At 41.5% G+C, this 24,838-nt stretch overlaps 1 protein-coding gene across 2 annotated transcripts in view; it reads left to right on the top strand.

Moving 5' to 3' along the window:
• LOC118088795 (serine/threonine-protein kinase TNNI3K) overlaps positions 1-24,838 on the top strand; it is a 175,262-nt gene that overhangs the window by 25,343 nt on the left and 125,081 nt on the right. Inside the window, exons 1-5 of one of the 2 annotated variants that reach the window (XM_035122872.3) lie at positions 1,589-2,195; positions 2,713-2,821; positions 8,704-8,789; positions 9,469-9,566; positions 10,500-10,610. In XM_035122872.3, coding sequence (XP_034978763.1) covers positions 2,156-2,195; positions 2,713-2,821; positions 8,704-8,789; positions 9,469-9,566; positions 10,500-10,610 — 444 coding nt within the window. In that variant the 5' untranslated portion in view covers positions 1,589-2,155. Of the gene's footprint in view, positions 1-1,588; positions 2,196-2,712; positions 2,822-8,703; positions 8,790-9,468; positions 9,567-10,499; positions 10,611-24,838 lie in introns of those variants that run through there. The other variant, XM_088673904.1, reaches the window with a different exon arrangement.

Below are 24,838 nucleotides of genomic sequence, written 5' to 3'. Positions count from 1 at the left end.
TGCCAGGTAAGCCAGGGGTTCGGGACACTTGCTCATCTTTACTGACCTCTGGCAAGGTACAGGTGCAAGTGTTGGGTGCATTCCAGATCACATTCTCTGTTTGCTTGTGTTGTTTGCTAAGCCCATCAGTTTTGATCAATGCATCTCATGAACTGAGGGTCAAACGACGCAAGAAGTGGAGGGTCTCTGATAATATCTGCCAGAGTTTTCTTTAAAATTAAAAATCAACTACAATGGCTGAATTTCAGTATTATGCCAAGCAATGGTCTAGCTTGGTGTCGATGAGCTTCAGGGATATGGAAGAGTTTCCTGGATTTTGCTTCCATTTCCCCACAAACTTGGTTTTGTAATTTCATGCAAAATGACAAAGTGTGTTTCATATTAATGATAGTTTGTTTGAAATAAGCCAACTTGAAAACAGAAGACAAAGAAGCGTGTAAGCCTGAGGCTTGTTTAAGTCATGCTAGTTTAGTGTGGACACGGCCTGCCTATGTTTATGCTTATGTTATATGGACTGTGGTCTCTGTACTAAAGGAGGAGGATTAGCCACACATGCCAATTTCCTGATGCAATTTGCTTATGCCCCTGAAGCTGTCATGTGACCCACTGGACAAAATACCCAATATGTCAAATAGCGACTTTGCTTAAAGGAATAAAAGTGGATGCCAATCTATGTAACTTCCATTGCAATAAGTTATTTGATCATTTGAGAACAGGATTCTGACTATGTCAGCTGGATGTCTACTGAGACAATTTTACTAGATACAAAGTAATTTGTACCCTCAAAGTAATTACTATGGTTTACCAGCTTCCATTTAAGAACAATGCAGGAATCTCAAAGTGGGAGAGGATGCCATTCTATTATATTTTCAGGTGGCACAACTAAGTCCTAATATCCCACTTGCTTTTTTCCTCAACTCATTTGAAACCATCCTACTTCAGGGTAGAGCATCACATGGGAGCTCAAGATCTTTTCGGCTAACGTGTTTTTAATAGAAGAGAAAGGGGGAAAGAAGAAAGGGTGGTCAAAGGGTGCTTCTACATTAGTATGGTGCACAAAGGGCAGTTCTTTGAAGGGAAGATCAAAGCTAGCATCTAGGTTATTCATTATGAAATAATCAACTGGGAATAATAGGCTTTGCCTGCTGATCAGTGGACTGCCTAAATTACTCCAGGCATCCAAAGCTATAGAATCTGTGGCATGGATTTAGTGGTGGTGGTTACAGTGGGTTGTTAATCTGGGGGCTGGGGAAGGAATCTACCTGTGCCTTAAAATTGTATGCTTTTTGCCACATTTCCATTTAAACCTATATTTTTTATCTCAAAGCTCCCATTTACTACTTAACCTTTTGGGTGGATGGGGAAAGACTAGAAATGGGGAAAGAGCTCATTTCCCTTCTAGTACTGTAGCTCTGATCCAAGTCTCGTGTGCATGGATGTGGTGTGGCTGTAGCTCTTTAAAAAATAATAATGAAATGAAATGTCAAGAGATCCAATTGCACATCTCCCACACCTTGCCTAGTTTGGATCTATCACTGCTTGTGGTTCCTGCAACACACCACTGCAACGTGCGAGAATTCTGCCAGACACATGCAGACATCCTCATCAGCAGGCAAAATAAAGTGGAAAGGAAAAGGCTCTCTTGGGAATTTTGATACCCACTGGACTGGACGACCACTCCAATAGTTTGCAGCTCAGTGATTCTGTGAAGAAAGCCATACTCTCTGAGGTTACTGTCAGTATAAGGTTGTTTACATGGGGTCCTGTGGGTTTGAACCCCTGAAGCCATGTGTTCTTATACTTGCATTTCTGAACAGGAAGCCGGTTGGTAATGCATTTCTAAATACGCCTATGCATTTAATAGAGGGGTAAGCAAATATTTCTATAAAATTATTTGCAATCCCCACCCCACCCCCGGGAGTGTATTTCAACAGTATGATTAGTTACCTTTTTTGTTCTACACTTGAGAGAGTGCGCACTGTTTTGCTCTGTGCCATTGTTGCATGACATTCCATTTGGCACAGAGTTTATTTTTAGGTACAAGACTATCAAAGTCTTCTCTTTTTTTTTTCCTTTGTGGGTCTGTCAGTGCTCTTGAACAAGGAGTAATATTACCACAAGAACTTTGCTGAAACAAAGAAGTCATCTTGAACAAATGGGGAACTATAAATCTAGACCAACTCAAACTTGCACTGGTAATTAATCTTGCTTCTTTTTAAAGGAAATATATTGTAAATGATTCATGAAGAAATCTTCTCTAATTTACTGTGAAGTTCAAGTGAAAGGTGTTTTGTTGTCAGTAATCTAACTGAAAAATACTATGACTGAAATCAGACTTGCTTTTAGATTGAAATCAAGGCTACAGAAAAATGAGCAAACTTCTTCAAATATTGTGTGTGTTGTGTACATATATATTGGTGGGTTTCCTGAAAAGAACCTATTCCTTCATTCTACTCTCTCAAGACAGGATATCAAATAATATTAAGAACTAAATGTCAACAATTATCCTTTTCTACTTTTGTGCTTCTTTATTAAAATGTTTTTTTTAAATGTTCTAAAAAATGTGTAAAAAGAAAATCCGTCCACCCAGCTCAGGTTATTATGTAATAGCACAGAATGACCTGGAGAAGGAAATAAAGTTGAAATTCTATTTTAAATGTATTTAAAGCCAAGATTCCCTCTAAACCTGGTTGTTGTTGTTTTTCCTTTTAGATGAATGGAAGAAAAAAGTGAGCGAATCATATGCTATAATCATTGAAAGATTAGAAGATGACCTCTTAATCAAAGAAAAGGAGTTTGCAGAACTGAAGCATGTCTTCAGGTAAATTATCTACCAGCATTGTTTACCCATCTATTTAAAAACAACAACAAAGCAAATCTGTCTAGTGCTATGTTTGGTGATACATACTTGGCATCCAGATAACTGTTGTGTGTTTGAGACTGCCATATTAGTTTAACAAATCTGGATATTGCATATTATGCAAATTGTTTGATGGTTTATGCACATGTTCAAGTTTGTGTGGAAAATATACGTACGTGTGTGTTAAATTGCATCTTCATGACAGTAAATAGAGCACAAGGGTTCAGTATGCAGTTGAACACTGGGTTGGACTAGGGAGGGGCTTGCAGAAGCAATTCAGCTAGGCTGACCTTTTGATATGCCCCGAGGTGTAGTTTTCTTTGGGTGTGTGGGGAGAATCCACGCCAGTCACTGACAGTAAGTGACTAGATGGGACTGGAAGTGGTTGTAATTCATTTCTATACTAGCGTTTTTATGCACTATTCAACAACTCTTGCCTGTGGTTTGAAAGAGTGGGAAGTTGGAGGGGTGACTGTATTTGCAGAGAGACCAAATGCCATGGTGCACAACCTTCATGTGCCCCAGCTGCAAAAAAAACCAAGCCTCTCCCTTATCGGTGTCTATAGCCCACAGCAGGTGCTGCAACCTTCTAACAACTTGACTTCACTCCCCCCCCCCAGGTGCGCTCCTGTATTGTCTCCCGGATGCCAACAAGCACTTAAAGCAGAACATTACAACCAGTGTTTGTTTTTTCTGGGGGAACGCAGGGTGAATCTAAGTTTGGCCTCATTGAGGGGCAGTATTTCAATATAAGTAGGAAAAGGAGAGTACCCCTAAATATTTTTGAAGGAAAAAAGCACTGATCACAACCCTGGAGTTTCTCTTGCTGCTTTGGTCCAGAGCAGAAGCCAGTGATGTTCCCTGGTCTCTCAGTACAGCTTCTCCCCCCCCCCCCCAAAAAAGAAGACAAAGCTGAACAGTTTGGAGCAGTCACATTTCATAAAATCAGAACGGTAGAGTTGCAAGAGGCCTTAAAATAACAACAATAACAACAATAATAATAATTTATTATTTATACCCCGCCCATCCAACCAAATATTAAAAACAATACAGCATCATTAAAACATTAAAAACTTCCCTAAACAGGGCCGCCTTCAGTTGTCTTTTAAAAGTAAAATAGTTGCTTATTGCCTTGATATCTGCTGGGAGGGTGTTCCACAGGGTCATCTAGTCCAACGCCCTGCAATCATAGCTGTCAAGTTCTCCCCCCTTTTTTAAGGGAAATTCCCTTATGCTGAATAGGCTTCCTCGTGAGAAAAGGGAAAACTTGACAGCTATGCCTGCAATGCAGGAATCTCAGCTAAAGCACCCATGGTTATCCAACCTCTGCTTAAAAGCCTCCAAGGCTCATGGAAGTCCATTCCACTGTCTAACAGCTCTTACTGTCAGAAAGTTCCTCCTGAATTGTTTAGTCAAAATCTTTCTTGTAACCTGTAGCCATTGGTTTGAGTCCTACCCTCCAGAGCAGGAGAAAACAAGCTTGCTCCATATTCCACGTGAGTGCCCTTGAGATATTTGAAGATGACATCATATCTCCTCTCAGTTTCCTCTTTTCCAGGCTAAACGTTCCCAGTTCCTTCAACCGTTCCTCATAAGGCTTGACTTCCAGACCCTTTATCATTCGTTGCTCTCTTCTGCACACGTTCCAGCTTGTCAATATCCTTCCTAAATCGGGGTACCCAGAATTGAACATAGTAGGAGTCTTGGTAGACCACAAACTTGACATGAGTCAACAGTGTGATGCAGCAACTAAAAAAGCCAATGCAATTCTGGGCTGCATAAATAGGAGTATAGCATCTAGATCAAGGGAAGTAATAGTACCACTGTATTCCGCTCTGGTCAGACCTCACCTGGAGTACTGTGTCCAGTTCTGGGCACCACAGTTCAAGAAGGATACTGACAAGCTGGAACGTGTCCAGAGGAGGGCAACCAAAAGGGTCAAAGGCCTGGAAACGATGCCTTATGAGGAACGGCTTAGGGAGCTGGGTATGTTTAGCCTGGAGAAGAGAAGGTTAAGGGGTGATATGATAGCCATGTTCAAATATATAAAAGGATGTCATATGCAAGAAGGTGAAAGGTTGTTTTCTGCTGCTCCAGAGAAGTGGACATGGAGCAATGGAATCAAACCACAAGAAAGAAGATTCCACCTAAACACTGGGAAGAACTTCCTGACAGTAAGAGCTGTTCGGCAGTGGAATTTGCTACCAAGGAGTGTGGTGGAGTCTCCTTCTTTGGAGGTCTTTAAGCAGAGGCTTGACAGCCATCTGTCAGGAATGCTTTGATGGTGTTTCCTGCTTGGCAGGGGGTTGGACTGGATGGCCCTTGTGGTCTCTTCCAACTCTGATTCTATGATTCCAGGTGTGGTCTGACCAAGGCAAAATAGAGTGGTATTATTACTTCCCTTGATATGGATGCTATACTTCTGTTTGCTCTCTTCTCTGTTGCATCCATGCTCAACATAAAAGGTGACAACCATACTTTCAGACCTTTTAAAAGTATTCCAGCATGCAAAAAAAAAGTTTCCTCCTCTGCCAAGATTAAAAATGAGATGTGCTGTAGCCCAGAAACTGATAGGTAAGTTATATGACCAGACAGTAGTAGTAGTAGTAGTAGTAGTAGTCGTATTTTTAAGCTGAGAATTTGAAGGCATTCCAGGATAAAAATATCACAAAATATGCAAACTTGCCCACAAGCTGTAGGTTGACATCAACCATATTCATGCAACTGATTTTCTGTGTTGGTTACAAGAATGTAATTATGCAGATTGGCTGCTCCACCCGGCTCGCCTCTCTGCTTCATCTGGCCATTGATGCTGAACAATTGCCCTCACCCACTCTGACAGCAATAGCAAAAAAAAAATATTTCCGAGCCTCAGTGGGATGAAAATCACTCACTGCAAATCTTGTTACTACCTTTTCTTAATTACAGTGCAGCTTTTCAGATTACACTGCAGAATACTCAGAGGAATAGTAAGAGGCTCATTGAAGACAAAAGGAGAGACAGGTTTTTAGAAACATACCTGACCTATTGCCAAAGAGGTAATGTTCAAAAAACTATGTGCAAGTAAAAAAAAAATAGAAGGGGAAAAAAGATTATTCTCAACTCTTTTTTAAAAAAATTCTCCTTCATCCTAAAGTATTTCCGGCACACTGCAAGCAGCAGCAATTTTCTAAGTCGACTTTACAATGCTTTTTCAAGCCTGCTGATAAAATCTTGCTAATTATTGCTCCTTTCCCATAACATTATAGCCCTACAACTTGAGAGAAGGAGGTCTGGGGAAAGCATCTGGTCAAATTACCTGTAATATAATAATGTGCATTGTGTATTTATTTTTAGTTGTTGAGGAAGTTGGCAAAGCTCAGTTTACATATCTATTGCCAGTTTTTCTATTTTTATTAATGAATTCTATTTTGCTTCTCTGACATACAGTGGTAGAAAAGAGGTCAGCAAGCATAGTTAATGAATCATAAAACTGCGGATTCTGTAACTTCTTCTTTTTTTTAGTATACCCTGCATTTTCCCAAAAAGATGTTTGCATCAGGTGCAAATGCCACATCTCATTTTTTTAATGAGGCAGTGTGGCTCTTTATCTTGTTTAAGGGACATAGTATTAGAAATGCATTGGAAACAATGGCTTCATTTTAATTATTCACTTAATCCACATATGTCCTTATGAAATCATCAGGTTGTACCATGGCATACCAAAAACTGTAGGAGAAAAGGAAGAATATACATTGTGTTTTGCAGTAAGTGGTATTCAGTGGCTGGAGAGTTCGACATGCTCACGTTTGCAATGCTATTAGTACAGAAAGTGTAAAAAAAAATGGAGAAAATTGCATTTCTCTCTAAGGATTGCTGTGGCTTAAAATGAAACTCTTTTTAATTGCATGTATGAAAAACGGAAATGCTGTACTTCAGGTTAATGGCAACTCATAATGGAAAGCTTGCAAATGATTCTAAATGTGGATTAACGAAATTCAAATCCTACCATTTCAGAAGCAAAGCTCAGAAATGATAGTTTGAAATTACATTCATTTTTAAAGCATTTTTTATGTTTGTATTGCTCTGCAATAACTCAAGATACCAGGTTACTTGAAAGACCACCTGCCCCTCTATAGACCACCTATGTGATTTCTCTCTCCCAGGATAGCATTCAAAGATATGTTTTGTGATATGTACTAGTGGTACAATCCAGGAGAACCATAACGTGTGTGTAGATGTGCAATATTGTAGGTGTTGAATTGTTTCTATTGAACTATACATGGCAGGGGTAGGTAATCCCAGGCCATTGTGTGTGTGTGTGTGTGTGTTGGCTTTCCATCTGGCCGTTTGGACTTGTGAGCCATTTAAATGGCCAGGGAGTGGACCTGAGAGAAGCCTACCTGTTCTGTCGGCTCCACCCCCTGGCCTATCCTATGTCCAAGCCTGCACCCTAATTTGCAAATCCCAGGTGCAGGCTAGGATCTGGCTCCTAATAGGCAGCCCAGGCTTACACCCACGTCTCCTGTTCATAGAGGAGGCAGAACCTGAGATCCCCACTTTGGGGCCTTAGAAGGGCCTCCACTGTCCTTCAAGGCCGCCACACCAAAAGGATGAGGGCAAGAACTTGGACATGGTGCATGTGGATATGGGAGCAGGGGTGCATTTCTCTGTCCACTCACTGTCTGACATTTCCTGTGTTTAGTGGAGGAGCTTGTATTCCTGTTTGCTTGGACATGAGTAGAACCCTCCACACAATTTGGGATGATTGCATTAAGCATTCCACTTGCATTCAAATGAACATGAGTAAATGCTCAAGGCATGTCTTTTCTGCTCAACCCAGAGAAGGTCTGGGACTGTATACCAATGGGATAGTTCGGTTAGTAGACTATGAGACTCCCAATCTCAGGGTCATGGCTTCCAGTCCCATGTTGGGCAAAAAAAATTCCTGCATTGCAGGCGGTTGGACTACACGGCCCTTGTGGTCCCTTTCAACTCTACAGTTCTACAACACTGAGTCTGTGAACAGTGGGATGCACCAGGACTTTGCAGATGGAGCTTACAAGGGTGATCTTGCAACCCCACCCCACCCACCAGTGATGGCTTAGACCAGGCATCCCCAAACTGCGGCCCTCCAGATGTTTTGGCCTACAACTCCCAGGATCCCTAGCTAACAGGACCAATGGTCGGGGAAGGTGGGAATTGTAGTCCAAAACATCTGGAGGGCCGAAGTTTGGGGATGCCTGACTTAGACTTTGAATAGTCAGATCTTTACAAGAAAGTGATGTGGGGTGGGGATGGAGCCAGCTCTATCTGAAAGACCCATGAGTGGAAGTGCATGGGAAAGTAACCAGAGAATGTACCATTTGAATTATCTATTGTGAGGCAAAGGGATAGTTGGGAGAGATGGAACAGTGATGGCTTATTATACTTCATGGGGTGAACGGAGAGGATCCCTCAAAAAACAGGAACAAACCAAATTGTTTCACCTGGCCTGTTTTGACAGGAAGATTATAGATTATGAACCATTCAGGCACAAAAAACCCCTTCGCATGCAAACAGTGAGCAATGAAACCCTATACATGTCTAGGGTTGCACTGAGCTCAATGAGGCCTACTGCCAGCTCAGTGGGCACAATAACATAATATTTTATGTTGCAGCCTAGCATAATATATAAAACCTGGTCTTGCCCTTTGCAACAGGATCTCTGATTTTGAAAGAGGTACAGATTAGGTTAGAATCCTGCCCCTTTATGATATCATAATTATCTATTCCTTTATAAATTTCTCCAATAAAAGGGGGGGGGATATATGCTAAAAGATGAAAACTCTGATAAACTCTACAATCTTTTTTCCCCACCCCAGCTCCGATGAAGCCTTCAGCAAAGTTAATTTAAATTACCGTACAGAAAATGGGCTGTCTCTTCTGCATTTGTGTTGTATTTGTGATGGTAAGTGTTTCAGCTAAGATGCTTTAGAACCCTCTTATTGGCGCATTTAATGATTTTACTTTTTAATAAACTGCAGGAACGTTATTACTTTTTAATCTGTTTGCCTCCTTGGTACTGTTCTTGTTGAATCTCATGTAGGCATCAGGTGGAATGTTATAAACAATAACAACAAAGTGGTTTAAATTTTGATTGGATTTAATCTCAGGCTTAGAGTATTGCATAGTTGTCACTATTTCACCCTAAAGTAGGAAGGGCACTTTTTTTTTTATCTAAGGAAGAATTTCCTTTTATTTTTGTAAATCCCTCATTATTCAGTTAATCAGGAATTGATCATGGTTATAACTAAATGTGCTGAAAGTGAAAAATCAGTTGTTTGGAGTATGCTACTGCTCAGATAATACATAAAAAGGGTCCTTAGAAATTGTAATCAGCAAATAATGAGATGGTAGATATTACAAAATAAACATCCATGTTGAAAAGAGTCATCCTGAAAAAGCCATTTGTTTATATTTATGGCACAATTGACTTCAGTGCGAGTTCTGAGAAAAGATGCATAGAGTTGCAATGTAACTTTCCCACAGCAGGCATTAATACCTGTTGAAGTGTTTTGTTTTTCCAAACCAATTCACCATATATTTTTATTTTAAAATTGCCTCCATTTCCAATATTTATTATGCAGGCAACAAATCACATATTAGGACTCTTATGCTGAAAGGCCTGCGCCCATCCAGGTTGACAAGAAATGGGTTTACTGCTCTGCATTTAGCAGCTTACAAGGTAAATTGAATTCTAAGTATGTAATTGCGTTAATGGTCTCGCTCTTTTTCTCCCTTTCAGCCGTCCCCTCTCCAGCAATTGGGCTTTGGCAGCAAGGCAGGTGCCAAGAGCACTAGAAATAAAGTTGTCTCAGTTCCTTGAGTGCTTGGCTTACTGCCATAGCGCTGGGGAGTGGGCAGAAGGGGGTCTTCCTTCTCTTTCTCCCTCCTGATGTTTTTGAAACTGCAGTGGCTGAGTGGCGTAGGGACGGGTTGAAGGGAAGGGAGGAGGAATTGATTTATTCTATGTATTGGATTAAAATCTGAACTGAGGAAGAATCTTGGGGTGGAGGGTATCACTTACTTCATACTGGAAGCTAGCATTATCAGCTGCCAGAATTTGTAACCTGAGTTTGGAACTTAAAAATATGTTGTCACCTCTCTTCATAACTGACACAATTGAAACACATGCATTTTGCATCTGAGTATCTGTATTTGCATCCAAAATGTATTGTAAAAAGTGGCCTTTCATGAGACTTGTCCTGTGGTTTAATTTTTCTTCATTGGAAATTGTCTGATATGTCAGATAACTGAGAGATATACAACCTGAGTATCTGTTGGCAATCTCTTTCAATAGGACAGCTATTTTTTTGATTTGTATTTTGACCCCATGATATGAAAACTCATGGCGAGTTATATATTACTGATTAAGCAATAGGTTTCATTTGCAGAACCCAGCATTCTTAAGGGATACGTTTGATACTGATTAGTTCTTTCTTGCCGTATTTCATGGAGACTTTTGCTCCTGCAGTCAGAAGGATTTTGTTCATAAAGTACAGCTGGGGAGAAATGAGAACAAAATTGTATTCTGCAAAGCACTATCTCTGCCACTGGGTAGCTGCAACCCCTTTTAATTATGTTTCTCTAAATAATAACTTTACTTTCTACATTTCAGGACAATGCAGAACTTTTAACAGCCTTGTTGCACAGTGGAGCTGACATCCAGCAAGTTGGCTATGGAGCACTTACAGCTCTCCATATTGCTACAATTGCTGGTCACCATGAGGTATGGCTTCTCACTTACATGCGTAACTGCAAAAGGGGTTGGGAACAGAGTGAAGAGGCACCCATTAAAAGTAGGTTTGAAAGAAACATTCTGTTGCAGCCAGTAGAGTACATTGTGGTGTTTTCTTGGTTGCCGTGTGTATGTGTGGTGACCCCAACAGTTTTTCCAGGTCCCAAAATTTTGTCAAGCCCTGTACTACAACAGTTAGGTAGTAGGTCAAAGGTAAAATAGGCATGAAAGTTATTTCTGGAGAGGCTGAAAGAAGAAAACCTACCAGTGACTAAGGTTTATCTTTCACTTAGAGGTATTATGTGGCACTTTCAAAATGTTGTAGAGTTGTGTTTGAAAAAGCAAATCTGAACATTTGGAAATGACAGCTTAAAATCAGCACTACGTTCTGATTTCATGCACTGTATAAAAATGGTCTTAGAAGTGTTGGGACAAATACTACAATGTGCCTACTTTTCAGGTCTTTGTATAATGGTCTGCAGTAAGATAAATACAGTTACTGCATAAAAGGTATATTGAAACATTTCATAACATTAGAATGTCCTTCAGAGTCATATACTGAAATATAGGGTTCCAAAAATTCACCTGTCTGAAAACTTATTCAACCATTATTTTCCTCACCGCTCATAAAAAAGAAGTTAAATGTTATTAATTCCATAGTTTTCCAAACTCCTGTTAACCAGTCATTCATCCTTTGTATTTTGAAACACCTCTCCTAGCTAACACTATTATTTCTGAAGCAACTGAAAGGATTTCAACATTTGTGATGGCAAATAATTTCAGATTGCAGTATACATTATGTTTGCACTGCAGGAAATCGTGACTAGGCTTTATGTGGATTTCCTTTACATCGTTTGACAGTGTGTTCCCCTTTGACAATGAACTCCTTCCCATGCCTCAATGTCTGAAAAAAAATCCTTTAAACAACAAACAAAATGTAACAGGCTTATCAGAGTCGGTGATTAGCCTCCCATGTGAATTCCTCCGTTCTCCACTTTCCTTAAACTTTGATAAGAGGAGTACTATTGTGCACTTACATAACTGAGGAATTCCAGTATCCTGGATGAAGCAGATTATGTGGTAAAACCCATCTTGACGTACCATAATGATCACTGTTAGGGTGCCAACAGGATGGCGCGATGAAGGCAGCAGTCGGATGCAGAGAGAGCCTAGGTCCACAGTCCAGGTCAGGAGAAGCCGAAGTCAGGAGCAGTCCAAGTTGGGAACCAGCTGAGGTCAGGTATCAGTACTGGGGGTCAGGAGAAGCTGAGGTCAGGACCACTGGAATCAGGAACAGGACAACCACACACTTCAGCACAGCAATTGCAAGTGCTGGCGAAGGGAGCAGCCGGCCTTCCTCACCACACCTCTTACAAGCTGCAGCTGCCTCCAATTGTTCCCTACGTTTCTCAGCTCTACGCTCTACAGCTGAGAAGGGAGGAGGGGATGGGGCCTGCCGACTCCTCTCCTCACAAGGGCCTGATTCTAACTCGACTCCTTCCTCCTCCTGTTCTGGTCTTCCCTCTTCCCTATCTGATTCTTCCTCTTCTGAGGAGTGCCACCACCAGTCTTCTCCAGGTATGAATTCCTCCATTTCCCCACACTCTTCTGTGGTTGCCGCTTCGCCTAGAGGGGCTTGCCACCACTCCTGTTCGTCCGGTGCAACCCTGACAATCACCTTCCCTGGCATGGCCTGCAAGGTCCTGGCAGCATCCAGAGCCTGGCTGCCATAGCACTTGCCGTTGAGTCCAATGTTGGAACGGGCATGGTCAGGCTCACTGCGGTCAATGCCAGCCTTCTCCCTCTCCATCAATCCTTAGAAGAAGAAAAATCTTTCAACGGCAGAGTGCTGAAAAGAGAAGAGCTTTCCCCGGGTCACTGTCTACATTATCTCCAGTGACTCTGGGCCCCACCCTTGATGTACATGTCAAGGACAAGGCCCAAAGGCATTGCTATAAGGAAGAGAATGAAGAGCTGTCTCAGCCTATGCTCCTATTTACAGTGCTGTGCTGAGCTAGTATGGAGATTAGGAGCTACTCTGCTTCAGCTACCCTGTCTCCCACTGCCTGCTGCTCCAGACTGTCAATCCCCTGGTATGCTCCAAGGGAGGTCCAACCTTACCCTGGGCTCCTGTCAAACCAGCAGCCAGACCTGCACACTGTGAGTCGTTCCTATCTGCTGCCTTAGATTCCAAGACTTAGAAAACAAGGGGAAAGGATTCAATAAGGAGAACTATGGGCCGAAAATGTGGGGGTGGGCAGATCAATTTGGGGTTGTGTCTGGATTGTGGATGTGTCTGGATCTAATTCTACTTTGGTTGGGGTTGGGGAACCAGAGCCCCTCTCAATTAGGCTTTCCATCATCATCATCAACAACAACAACAACAATGAAATTTGTATACTGCCCTATAATTGCAGGTTTCGGGACAGTTAGCACATTGTGCCTGCAGGTCAGCAGTTAAAATACAAATAAGTACAAATATTGACTTATACTCAGGAATTGGGAAAGGACAGCTGGGTGAGCAAGAAAGTGGCTAGACCTGTCTAAGAATCGGCTGAGCCCTGGGATTACTGAGAATTCAAGGCACACCTCACCCTGCAGCCTTAGATATACGCATTACATTCTTCTGCAAACCTGAGCAGTGAAATTTAAGTCTTTAATCATAGACTCTGCTGTGGTAACGAAATGGCTAATTTGTTCCTAGGCCAGGCACAGTGCAGGTGCAGCAGAAAAGAGGCACACTAAATAGAAATTGCATTGCCAGTGCCTGCAGGGCGCTGAATATCGTGAGTGAAATGTCCTCACAGCCCCACATTGTAGCACAGATGGCAACAAAACAATTGGGTTCGTTTCAGAACACCCATCTCTTCACTCCTTTTCAACTAGATCTAAAAAACCTGGTCATTGCGAGAGAGGATAATGGTTTCTAGCAAAAGAACATTTTGCCTCAGCTGCAGACACCATATTCCTGGTGTACAGCTGTCTCTTCAAGCGCTGCTGTGAAATTGCCACACTCCCTTTCTTGTGGTTCCAAGAACCTCTGCCCTTCATGTGAGGATACTGAATCTAGATGGATTCTTCTGGAAGGGGGAATCGGAAGCAGCTACAAAACTACATGGCTGCATCATTATAAGTTGGAGGCAGCAAATAATTATGCTGTCGGCAAAAGAAAAAAGCTTCACAACACTGAATGCCTACTAGAATGTTCTGAAAGACCTTTGTGACCTGAGATCTCCTTTAGGAATCCTACCCTTCTCTTAAGGTTTCCTAAGTGGATTTCCTGTAAAGCCCTCAGGCTCAACATCTTTTAACTAAAATTTGCTTTTAGTCATGAACCTTTTATCCCCACACATACCACTTAGACCTCGTTTCAGACACTTCACACCCCAGCTCATTTCTTGTTGCCTTGGAAATGCTTTGTTTCAATCTATTTCATTAAAAAAAATAATCCAAAAGTGTTTAATGCCACGAACAGAATTACTTTTATAATTACCGGTAAGGGTTCACAGATGTGCGTTTCTGATTATATTTACATCTACTTGTGTTCATAAATCTTTTGGCTAAATCGTTCAGAAAGAACTGAAAATTACTTGCCTATGCAAAAGTGATAAAACTTAAATAAATGGAACATGAAACCTGTTGAATGTGAATAAACCAAGTTTTTAAGATGATTAGCAGAATAAAAATGGCACAATGGAAATTTTAGTCAGTCGGCTAGGAAATTGAACTTGACCAGGATTCTGGAGCTAGTGCAGTTCTTGGGTCTAAATTGGGTCTGCTGGTTAGCAGCAGGGCCAGGTATGTGAATATCCTCAAAGACCTACTGGCAGGAGGAAGGCAGTTCAGATTGCATCCTTAATATGTTAACCAGCCAGTCAGGGAGAGAAGAGGGAAATGAGAAAGCGGAGGGAAATAGTGGCTTCAGGACTCTGAAGAGAAGCAGTCCACTCTGAGACATGATGTTGCAGGTTCTTAGATGAAGTTAATAGATGCAGTTGATAAAAACTGCAGTGTAAATACTTGAGCAAAAGTTTAACTTGACTGTAGGCAGGCAAAATATATTATGCTGTATGTAATTTCACCTTTGGGTTATGGATCAGAAAATGCTAGAATTGAATGTGTCTGACCTTTGCACAGCTAATGAGTCAAATACGAATAAACCCTTCCAAAATGAAGGGAACTAGCAATCATTATTTTTAAGTCCATTGCTAAAGGCGAAAATAATGAAGATCTGAAATAGTAAAACTAAAAATTGTGAAGCGATGTCAATTCGAGAAAATAGAATAAAAGGTACGAGAGTTAGACATAGACATCCAAAACTCAATTAAGTGGATGGTGTTGTTCCGTGGTCTTCCAGTAAGCAACTCCTAATCAAGGGACAGATAAATTTGTGGCATCTGAAGACCATTGCTCAGGTCTATGATTGGGAGAATATTTTAACAGGCTAGATAGCTTTAAAAGGTTCCTTTTTCCAAGGAAGTTAATTGCCACATGAAGTGACCCCATGGACCAGAGCACGCCAGGCACTCCTGTCTTCCACTGCCTCCTGCAGTTTGGTCAGACTCATGTTGGTGGCTTCGAGAACACTGTCCAACCATTTTGTCTTCTGCCATCCCCTTCTCCTTGTGCCCTCAATCTTTCCTAACATCAGGTCTTTTCCAGGGAGTATTCTCTTCTCATGAGGTGGCCAAAGTATTGGAGCCTTAGCTTCAGGACCTGTCCTTCCAGTGAGCACTCAGGGCTGATTTCCTGAAGAATCAGGACAGCTTTTCTTAGGGTGTTGGTTTTCATTTTTGAATGTTGCATTCCAAACCTCAGGAGGTACAATGGCCTTCGCTTTGCTTATTAAAAATATACATAATTTCCAATTTGAAACATTTTATTTCCTATGTTCTGACTCTTAATATGTTTTAACACATTAATATAAGTGGCAATGCAACCAACTACCCTGGTATATTTCTTTATGCATACAATGCCATCGTTACCCATGGTGTATTAGAGAGTTATGGGCAATATATGTAGAGTAGATATTTTCTCAGCAGCACACACTTTCAATATGGCCCATTTGTGTTACTTAGCTTGCAAGGTCACATGGCCTCTCCAATTAGTATAAACTCTAGACTTGCTTCAAAATCTTTAACAGTAACCCATCAACCTCTCTAGCCAGCTAAGCAACAAGAATCAGGTATTTTATAAGCAGGACAATACTGTATTTGCTTTGGGTTTTGTTTTAAAAAGCATGGAAATACAGTGAAAGAAAGAAAATCTGTGCATATATCTGAAGAGCTGCCGTTTCCAGTCTCACACAAGCAAGTACCTTGTCCCTGGCTTTTAAGGTTCAGCTATTACATATATATATCCCCATGCTGTATCACAATCTACAATAAATGTGATCTCTGGGAATTGGGGAATGAAGAACTTTATAGTCGGCTGTAAATCATTTTTATTGATGATGTGCAATATGCTATCTGTGTAGTATCTAGATAGAACTGGGTGAGTGTTAGCTATGTCAGGACCTGGATCTAAATTGCTGTCCAAGGCCACTTCAGATTGATCTGTTCCCTGATAATGATTAGAGCTGTGTCTAAGGAAGGAGCTGGACCTTTAAAGGGAAAAGTTATCATCACGACTTTTATCTTCTTGTTAGGCCCATTGTTGCTATATTCGCAAATTCGCCAGTTAAATTCACCACTCTTCAACTTAATCTTGTTTGAGTCAGTGTGGCATTAGAGATGGTGTAGCCCATGTATTGTGTATCAATATGGTTTGTTGCGTATTGTCCCCCCGCCCTTAAACTATTTTTTTAAAATACAGAGTCATGATATTGGGGGTGGGGATATTCCGGACAGAGAAATTATAACATCCAAATCCCTGTCAAGGAGGACAAGGCTATAAGTGACTACTAGCCACAATGATTATGTTCTACCTCCACTTTTGGATGTAATTTGCCTTGGAAGACCAATGGTTAGAAACCACAAGTGGGGAGAATACACAGAAGGTGACAGCGGCTATGACTAAGTGGTCACATGATTCTGGGTACTTAATAACAATGAAGCAGTGGGAAAACCTGTGGAAAATAAATTGGGAATTTACAATCTTCCAATTTACAAAGTGTTGCATAACACTTTAGAAAGTGTTTTAATTCTGGAGTTCACCAAATCCGATTCAAATGTAGAAGTCTCAGTGGAGAAACCCTTTTGTCTATCAATTTTGAATGTCTCAAATAATTGCTGATATTGAAACCAATCATCAATGAACTCTCTTATTTTCCCCAGGCCCTTCTTATGTGAGCAAGGTATGACCTGACAGGTGGTTTTTTCTTTTTCTTTTTTATTTCATTCTCCCCCTTCCTTTCCCCCTATTTTTGCTGCTCATGGTGGAAGCTGGCCAGCTCCAGAGCCCTCATAATTACAGTTTAGCAGTACATAGTTTGAGGGCACATTGGGGTAAATAAGAGGATTAGGATCCCACAGACTCACTGTCTCCCCAAACATGCCCCAGAATGCACTGTTTTAGCTTCCATTACTGGCAGAACAGCAAATAGCTGCAGAGCTTTACATGGCTTCACCTGCAGGATCTCGGTCTAGTCCCTCAGTTGCATTCATGACTAGTGTAGGATTTCTCCCTGTTGTATTTTATTACAAGGAAGAAACAAATTTATGCCAGCATCACTAACAAACAAGGTTACACCATTACACTTTATTGTTTTAGGTGTTAAGTTTTAAACCCTGATTGATGTTTACTTAGTGAAATGATCTTTGTTGAGGTAAAATGCCTTTGGAATCACAGTAGTCCCTTGAACTTCTGTTGGCAAAGTATTGTTGCGGTATCCCATTCATTTAAAATATTTGTTTCTCCATGACCCTCACACAATCCCAAATCCTGGTCTATTGTATTTTCATTTAACTCCAGTTAATTTCATAGGATTGCTTCATCCTCTTCATCGTCGTGTATTCAGTGATGTGGTACCTGGGGATAAAATCATTCACTGTGTAAGAACCTTATGCTATCATAAATTCAGCAACAGCTGCAGCAGTGACATGTTGGCAGGCTTGGATGAAATAATGAGATGAAACCCATCCAGTTGCATAATTAATATGCTTAGTATTTATTCTTATATTTTATACTAAAACCCTGGCCCTACCAAACAGAATAACAACCTAGAACTAATTATTCTTTCCACATGCACTTCTTATTACAATGAGAAATCATGTCTGCATATCATTAAATATGAGTGTGTTGGTTGGAGTTTACATAATTCTTACTTCTCATCTGAAATTTATGCAATGACTCAGGATTAGGGTGAAGACAGACACAACATTTTAAGTGTGAGGGAGGTTCTTTGTGCATATATTTGCTATCCTACAAACAAGTGCCTCAAAATTCACGGCATTTGTTTTCAGGGCTGCTAATGTATGTTCAAGGCCCCTCCACCACTCCTATGTTATGGCTGTCTTTGGCCTTGGAACCTAGGAAGAGTGTGTCGTCATGATGACCACCATTAAGAGGTCTATGTAATTTGGTATTTTGGATGTCCCAGGTTTACCTTGGTTTCAGCAGAACCAATCATAGTTCAGCAGGGTCTTTTCAGCAGACCCTGAAAAGTCGTTGCAAGACAGTACTTTGCTATACTGCAATGGATGAACCTTCATTGGGTTAGATCAGGCATCCCCAAACTGCGGCCCTCCAGATGTTTTGGCCTACAACTCCCATGATCCCTAGCTAACAGGACCAGTGGTCAGGGGTGATGGGAATTGTAGTCCAAAACATCTGGAGGGCCGAAGTTTGGGGATGCCTGGGTTAGATGAACTATGTTGGGTTAGATTAGCATTTGCTCCCCTTACATACCATAGGAATGTTTTGTTTTTTGTGTTGTATTATAACAGAACACTGTACCTAATAGAGACATTATTATATAAAAAAGAAGAGACCATTAAGCAATGACATCCCACATAAAACAACCCTTTTTTGGGGGGGGGACCCAGAATTACTATAATGTGGCACAGTGGATTAATTTTGCATTGTCCCTTTTAAGGACAGCCCAGGATCCAGACTGCCTCTCCCCATTTCCCTTTGCAGTATAAGAAATACTGCTGCAGATTTGTGTTTGGAAGTGCTGCATAATAAACTCATTATGTTACCAAAACTGCATGAAGCCTGAATCAGTAAGTTAGCAATGTTCAACACATGCCCAGTGCCAGTACTCAGGCAGGTCGGGCATTGGTTGAGGGGCTCAGAAGGACCTCTCACTTGCCCAGCCTAGGTGAACTGCTACTTGCCATCTCCCTGCGGGGCACCTAGGCAGCTATTTTAGTGGTGGGTAGATAGTGGTATCACTTCTGAATGGGTGCGGAGCTTGGCTCCCATACACAACAGTCATCTGCCATCTCATTCTACCCAAAATTCAGTGGCCTTGGAATAAATCTTTAGTGCCACCCCACCGTTCAACAGATTGTATGTTCTCACTGTAAATTGTGCAGAATTTGAGAATGCAGACAAAAGTATATATGTGGAGATGGGGGAAGTAGTGCTGTAAAAACCAAATAAAGACGCAAAACCGGAACATTTCACAAGGAAATTCTTGCAACATGGAAATCTTTAGCCTTTTAAGGATCTTGTAAGCTGTATAAACTAGAGGTGATTTGTAGTTAAAACTTTTACAATGTTCTGTAAAAATGCTGCCACATAATAATGCACCTTTTTTGCAGTGATAAAATCATTACTGTTAGAGAGGCATTCAGAGAGTACAGCAGTGAATATCATGAAGTGTATACAAATACATAAACGATGCAGCATATTAAAGTTATTGTGACCTCCTGGGAAAAGTGCCTGGCTTTACTGGCTTACTCAATCACTGTCATGACTGTATCGGCTCTAGCTGACTAAAAAACACCAAGGTCACCCAACCCACTTCAAGCAAAAGATCCTCTAGTTCTCTTGAGATTTCCCAGTAGTCATGATCCAGGCTGGTTAGATCTAGGTCAAAAGGTCTACAATGTGAAATCACCTCAACAGCTGCTGGATAGCTCAGCTGGTTTGAGCATGGTGCTGATAATGCCAAGGCTGCAGGTTTGATCCAGCTGCATATCCCTGCATTGCAGTGGGTTGCACTGATTATCCTCAGAGTCCCTTCCAACTCTATGATACTGTGTATATCCATGTTCAGCCTAAGGGCCAAACAAGGCATTCTTCTAATATTTTTGAAACTGAAAGCCCACTGATGCTTTGCGCTCCCCACCATCAAATCCTGAAGCTGCCTTTGGACAAACGTCACCATAGAAGAGTTAAGAATTTTTCCATCTCTCAGCTTCTAGAGTATAGCTGCTTCCAAATTACTGCCAATGACATGCCACTGTTGTAAATCAATAAGTGTGATATGTTTATTCACTGACTTGTGGCTATGATGAGTACTTTGCCACTTGAGAAAGCTCACATTCATTTCTACATAAAACAAGACCAGTAATGGTTTTCCCCTCTACCTTAAGCATTTAACTACTCTTCAGAATATTCCAGCCTAACAATTGCCTCTTAGTGCAGACTGGATTTTGCCTGACAGTATGGGAATGCCTGCCCAAATATATCTAATTTCAAAAACAGAGTTAAGTGCAGACTTTCATTGTCAACATCGTGGCAAATAATGAGTTGCCAACTGGAATTCAAGTAGGACAATAAGCATTATGGAACCTATGTGAAGAATCTACATCTGTCAGGCAGAAATATGAATTGCTTGAGCCAAATCCCCCTGCCTTCCCCCTTCCAATTTGAGCCGTGGATGCATACAAAGCAATTTGTCAAAGCGTTTCAAAAGATGCACCAAGGCAACTAAAATAGAAAGCAATATAAAAGAATTATGAAACTTCAGGGAATGTATCACTAACATTTGTGTATTTTAAAGCTTTTATATTTACATATTTGTGTATGCAGGTATTAAAGAGGCGGAGCTAGCTGCTCTGGCACCCGGAGTGGCACACATGCCGTGCAGCTGGGGCTAGCCGCCCGTGGGGGCGTCGCCCATGGCGAGCGGAGAGCGTCCCCGGGGTGGGTGGGTGGGTGTGTGCCACCTGTGGCGAGTGTCCCGGGGGAGACACACTCATATTTATGGATCTTTAAGAATAAGCATGCTCTGCTGTGTTCTATACCACTGAGTAAAAATGCATCCACCAAACCATCCATGTATTTAACTATACTGGGCACTTGACAATACTGAAGGCATGGCAGCAGAACCAGCTGAATTTTGAAGCCCTCAAGTATATAAGTAGTTCATATTCTTGTTTCTCCATGCAGTGGACGTAATTGCAATTCTGATGCAGGAAATACACCACTGAATTTGCCTGGACAGGCAGGGTCCCCCAAACCCCCAAGCGACCCGCTGAGCGGAATAAAGACACATAACAACGTGCTATGGGATTCAAATTGGCCACAACATTATTATTATTATTATTATTATTATTATTATTATTATTATTATTATTATTCCGCTCATCTGGCTGGGTTTCCCCCGCCACTCTGGGCGGCTTCCAACAAATACCAAAATACATTAAAATATCACAGATTTAAAACTTCCCTAAACAGGGCTGCCTTAAGGTGTTTTCTAAATGTCAGGTAGTTGTTTATCTCCTTGCCCTCCGATGAAAGGGCGTTCCACAGGGCAGGCGCCACTACCGAGAAGGCCCTCTGCGTGGTTCCCTGTAACTTTGCTTCTCGCAATGAGGGAACCGCCAGAAGGCCCTCGGTGCTGGACCTCAGTGCTCGGGCAGAACAATGGGGGTGGAGACGCTCCTTCAGGTATATAGGACCAAGGCCGTTTAGGGCTTTAAAGGTCAGCACCAACACTTTGAATTGTGCTCGGAAATGTACTTTATTAAGATTCAGATGTAGGGAGACCTTGGCTCAGGCATTGGGCATTATCCTTCCCAGTCCCCAGCTGGGGTTCTGGGAGACGTCGGGGTTATCCACATGTATGGGGGTTGGGGCTGGCTCTGGAGAACATATGTTCAAGCAGAGAGAGCCTGCCCCCTGTTCGCCGCCGCTGGAAGGGGGAAGTGATGACGCCTATTGGCATGGTCAAGGCTTCCCCCAATACCCCAATCTTGTTGCTGCAAAGGGGGTGAGGTCTCCGCCTCATGCCCCTCCCTCTAGGAAAGTCACCAAAGAATTCCGCCCAAGGCCTGACACTTCCAAAGTTGTGACATATTGCTATGGGTAAGGCGAAACCTGCCAATGCAGGAAAATTCCTTTCCGACCCTTCAATAGAGGCCTTGACGTAGCAGCGCCTGTGAACCTGTAGAGAAAAGGTTAACCTGCAAAAGAACTTGAATGAGGGTGTGGAGGGTGGGACCAACTGGTGCTTGGAGGTAAGATTCTGGTGCTTGGAGGTAAGATTCAAATTCTATTGTGTGAGCCGGACAGTCCCTCCCCTTACCTGGCCACCCCCTGGCAACACCTCCCCAGGCAGGATTGGACACTAAGCTTGGGTAGGCAGAGACCTCTGGCATCCTACCTGGGAAGGCGGTGCCAGCCCCGAACTACCAGGGAGTCACCTCTGGGATCAGGGGGCTGCGTGCAATCACACAAAAGTCGCCCCCCATTGATGTGTGGAGCGGTCATTGTGAACTGTCCATAAAACTGCAAGCTTTACTTGCAGACTTCCTGCCAATCCCACGTTTTGCAGTGAGATCCATTCAGAATCTTTACAACTCCTCGCCATGATTTCACCTTTGCTAAAGCATAATTAGTGAAGAAGTGTGGGTTCTGCTAATAAATTTTGATTTCTGGATAACTAGACAGATTAATTTGCAACTCCCAGGTTCTGAATAGATCTTTCAATGTACAAGTTTGAGTTCTTTAATTTTTAATTGCAGATAGATTGCTTGAAGGGGGAAAAATTGACCCAATTATACATGATGTTTCATTAAAAACTATAGGAGGATGAGCTCTAATTTACCTTTTCTGCTTTCAGGGCTTTTAATAAAAGCAATTAACTTGCATTATGTTCATTACATCCTACAGAGAGAAGACATTATAGACTACAGACCTTATTTTGAAATTCTGGCCCTCTGGCCTTCCTACTGCCCTGCTTCAGTTTTGTTTTCCAAATCCCATTTAAGCTGTCCTCCCAAAGAACAGAATCTGAAGTCTACAACTTAGTCAAGTTCAAAGACTCATATATATATATATATATATTTAAAAAATCACCACCATTTATGATCAGTACTTCAGCAAAGAGGCTGATCTGTGAATCTGGGAGTCCCTGGTTTGAAATCCTGCCCATGCCCTAAACTCAATAGCAGGCAAGTTGCGCTCTCTCAACCTCAATCTCCACATCTGCAATATTAGAAAACACAAAAAAGCATGGCCAGATTATTACGCTGTAGCTGGCGCAATTGCACCACTATCCATGCCTACAAGGGGCCCAAATCCTGAGCTTTCTTTCCTGAAAGAAGTGTTTTAAAGAAAAATGCGTCATCAGCTAAGATTTTTCTGTGAGATGAGCCATCCTAGCTGCCCCTACCTTTCCCATACCCTCCAAGTGTCTCGATTTTCCAGAGACAGTCCCAAAATTACAGAAGCCATCCTGGTTTTTTATTTGATCCCTCAATATCCCAGTTTTCCTCTTTCCTGCCCTCCATTTCTTTGTTCTCTCTGTGTGTGTAAAAAATGGAGTCCTGCTTATACTGAAAATGTCTGCACCAAATGAAAATATTGTTTTGAAGGAAAATGTAACCAATCTGCTTTAAATTCTGTAATTGCAAGGCTTCATTAGCCAGCCATTTTTAAGGAAACGTGTGGGTTGTTTATTCCTTTATTGTAAGTGGAGCCTTACACTGCAAGCCTTCACCTGTCTACTCAGAAGTCAGTAATTCCATGGAGTTTACTCCCAGGTAACCTGGTAAAGAGTGTGCAGTCTTACACTGCAATCCTAATCATATTCCCACCCCCACCCCCCGAACTAAGTCCTACTGAGTTCAATAGGATTTATTCTCTGGTATGTTCCTGGTCATTCTCACAGTTTCCATCATCATCATCATCATCATCATTTTATTTTATAATATCCCGCCTTTCCCCCCAACAGAGACTCAAGGCAGCTTACGTTAGAGCTAATTTTTTATTTCATCCCATTTATCTGTTGAAGGTGTTGTACATGATCCCTTCTCTCACACATTTTTTTTTCTTTATAAGAGCCCTGTGAAATAGGTAAGGCTGAGAGGATGTTATTGGCTTAAGGTGACCAATGTTGATGTGCATATGACATATATGGACGCAGGAGATCAAACACGGGAGAAGCTTCCTATGTAGAATAGAATGTTCCTATTTTCATCTAAGAACTGTTGGGAGGGTATGCTTTCATTGTTTTTAGCCAATGAGTGAAGTCAGCATGGACAAATGAGCCCATGCAATGGATGAATGAGTTGTTTGGACGCCAAGCTATCGGAATCCCTGGGGTCCTAAATAGCTAGTGTTTCCCCCTCACCTTTAGTGTACTTTTGTTTCCTACTTCTGCCTAATTTTCTATCCTATATGGACTCTCTTTCCAGCCTATTGTGTCTGAAATCAGGTACTCCATATAAGTTTTTGTTTTGTTTTTTGTTTGTAAATGCTACTGCTCTATGTAGGGATGGATGTTGGAGAAGCAATGGCAAATGAAAAATGTGCCAAGGGGCATATCTCTTGCTGTGCCGAAGCTGCAGTCCAGTAACTTATTTCCAATTTGAAAAAAAGGACAAAAAGCCTGAAAAAGATTATGGGATATAATTCCCAGTGAGTATATGTAACTCTTATCATCATTGCACTAAATCCATTTGTGCAAGGATTATTTTAATTCCAGTTTGTAAAATACATGTTGTTATTCCTTTTGGTGATAGACAAATTACTATAAAGCCCATTTCTGATGGAAGGACACATTTTGTCTGTCTCATTTGATTTAGTTGATAAGTTTGATTCAAATACTTACACATTCAAAATGTGAGCTTTGCCATTACCTCCCCCCCTTCCCCCCCAACTGTATAAATTTGCAACTGCTGGTCTTTCGAGAATTATTCTGACTAGGTTAAACAGCTTATTTTGCACAAAATCACATTAATATATATGGGACTGCTAACATTTTACGTCCCATGAGAAGGATATAAATGGTTTTGGTAATGCCTGCCCTAATTGAAATAAAGAGATATTAAATAAGAAGTACCTATGCTAGTTTGTTAGAAATGTAGTTGAGTTCTCCA

This window comes from Zootoca vivipara, chromosome 7, assembly GCF_965207765.1.
Source record: "Zootoca vivipara chromosome 7, rZooViv2.hap1.1, whole genome shotgun sequence".
Taxonomy (NCBI): Eukaryota; Metazoa; Chordata; class Lepidosauria; order Squamata; family Lacertidae; genus Zootoca; species Zootoca vivipara.
Note: the sequence above shows the minus strand (reverse complement) of the source record. Positions and strands in the feature narration are given on the sequence as shown.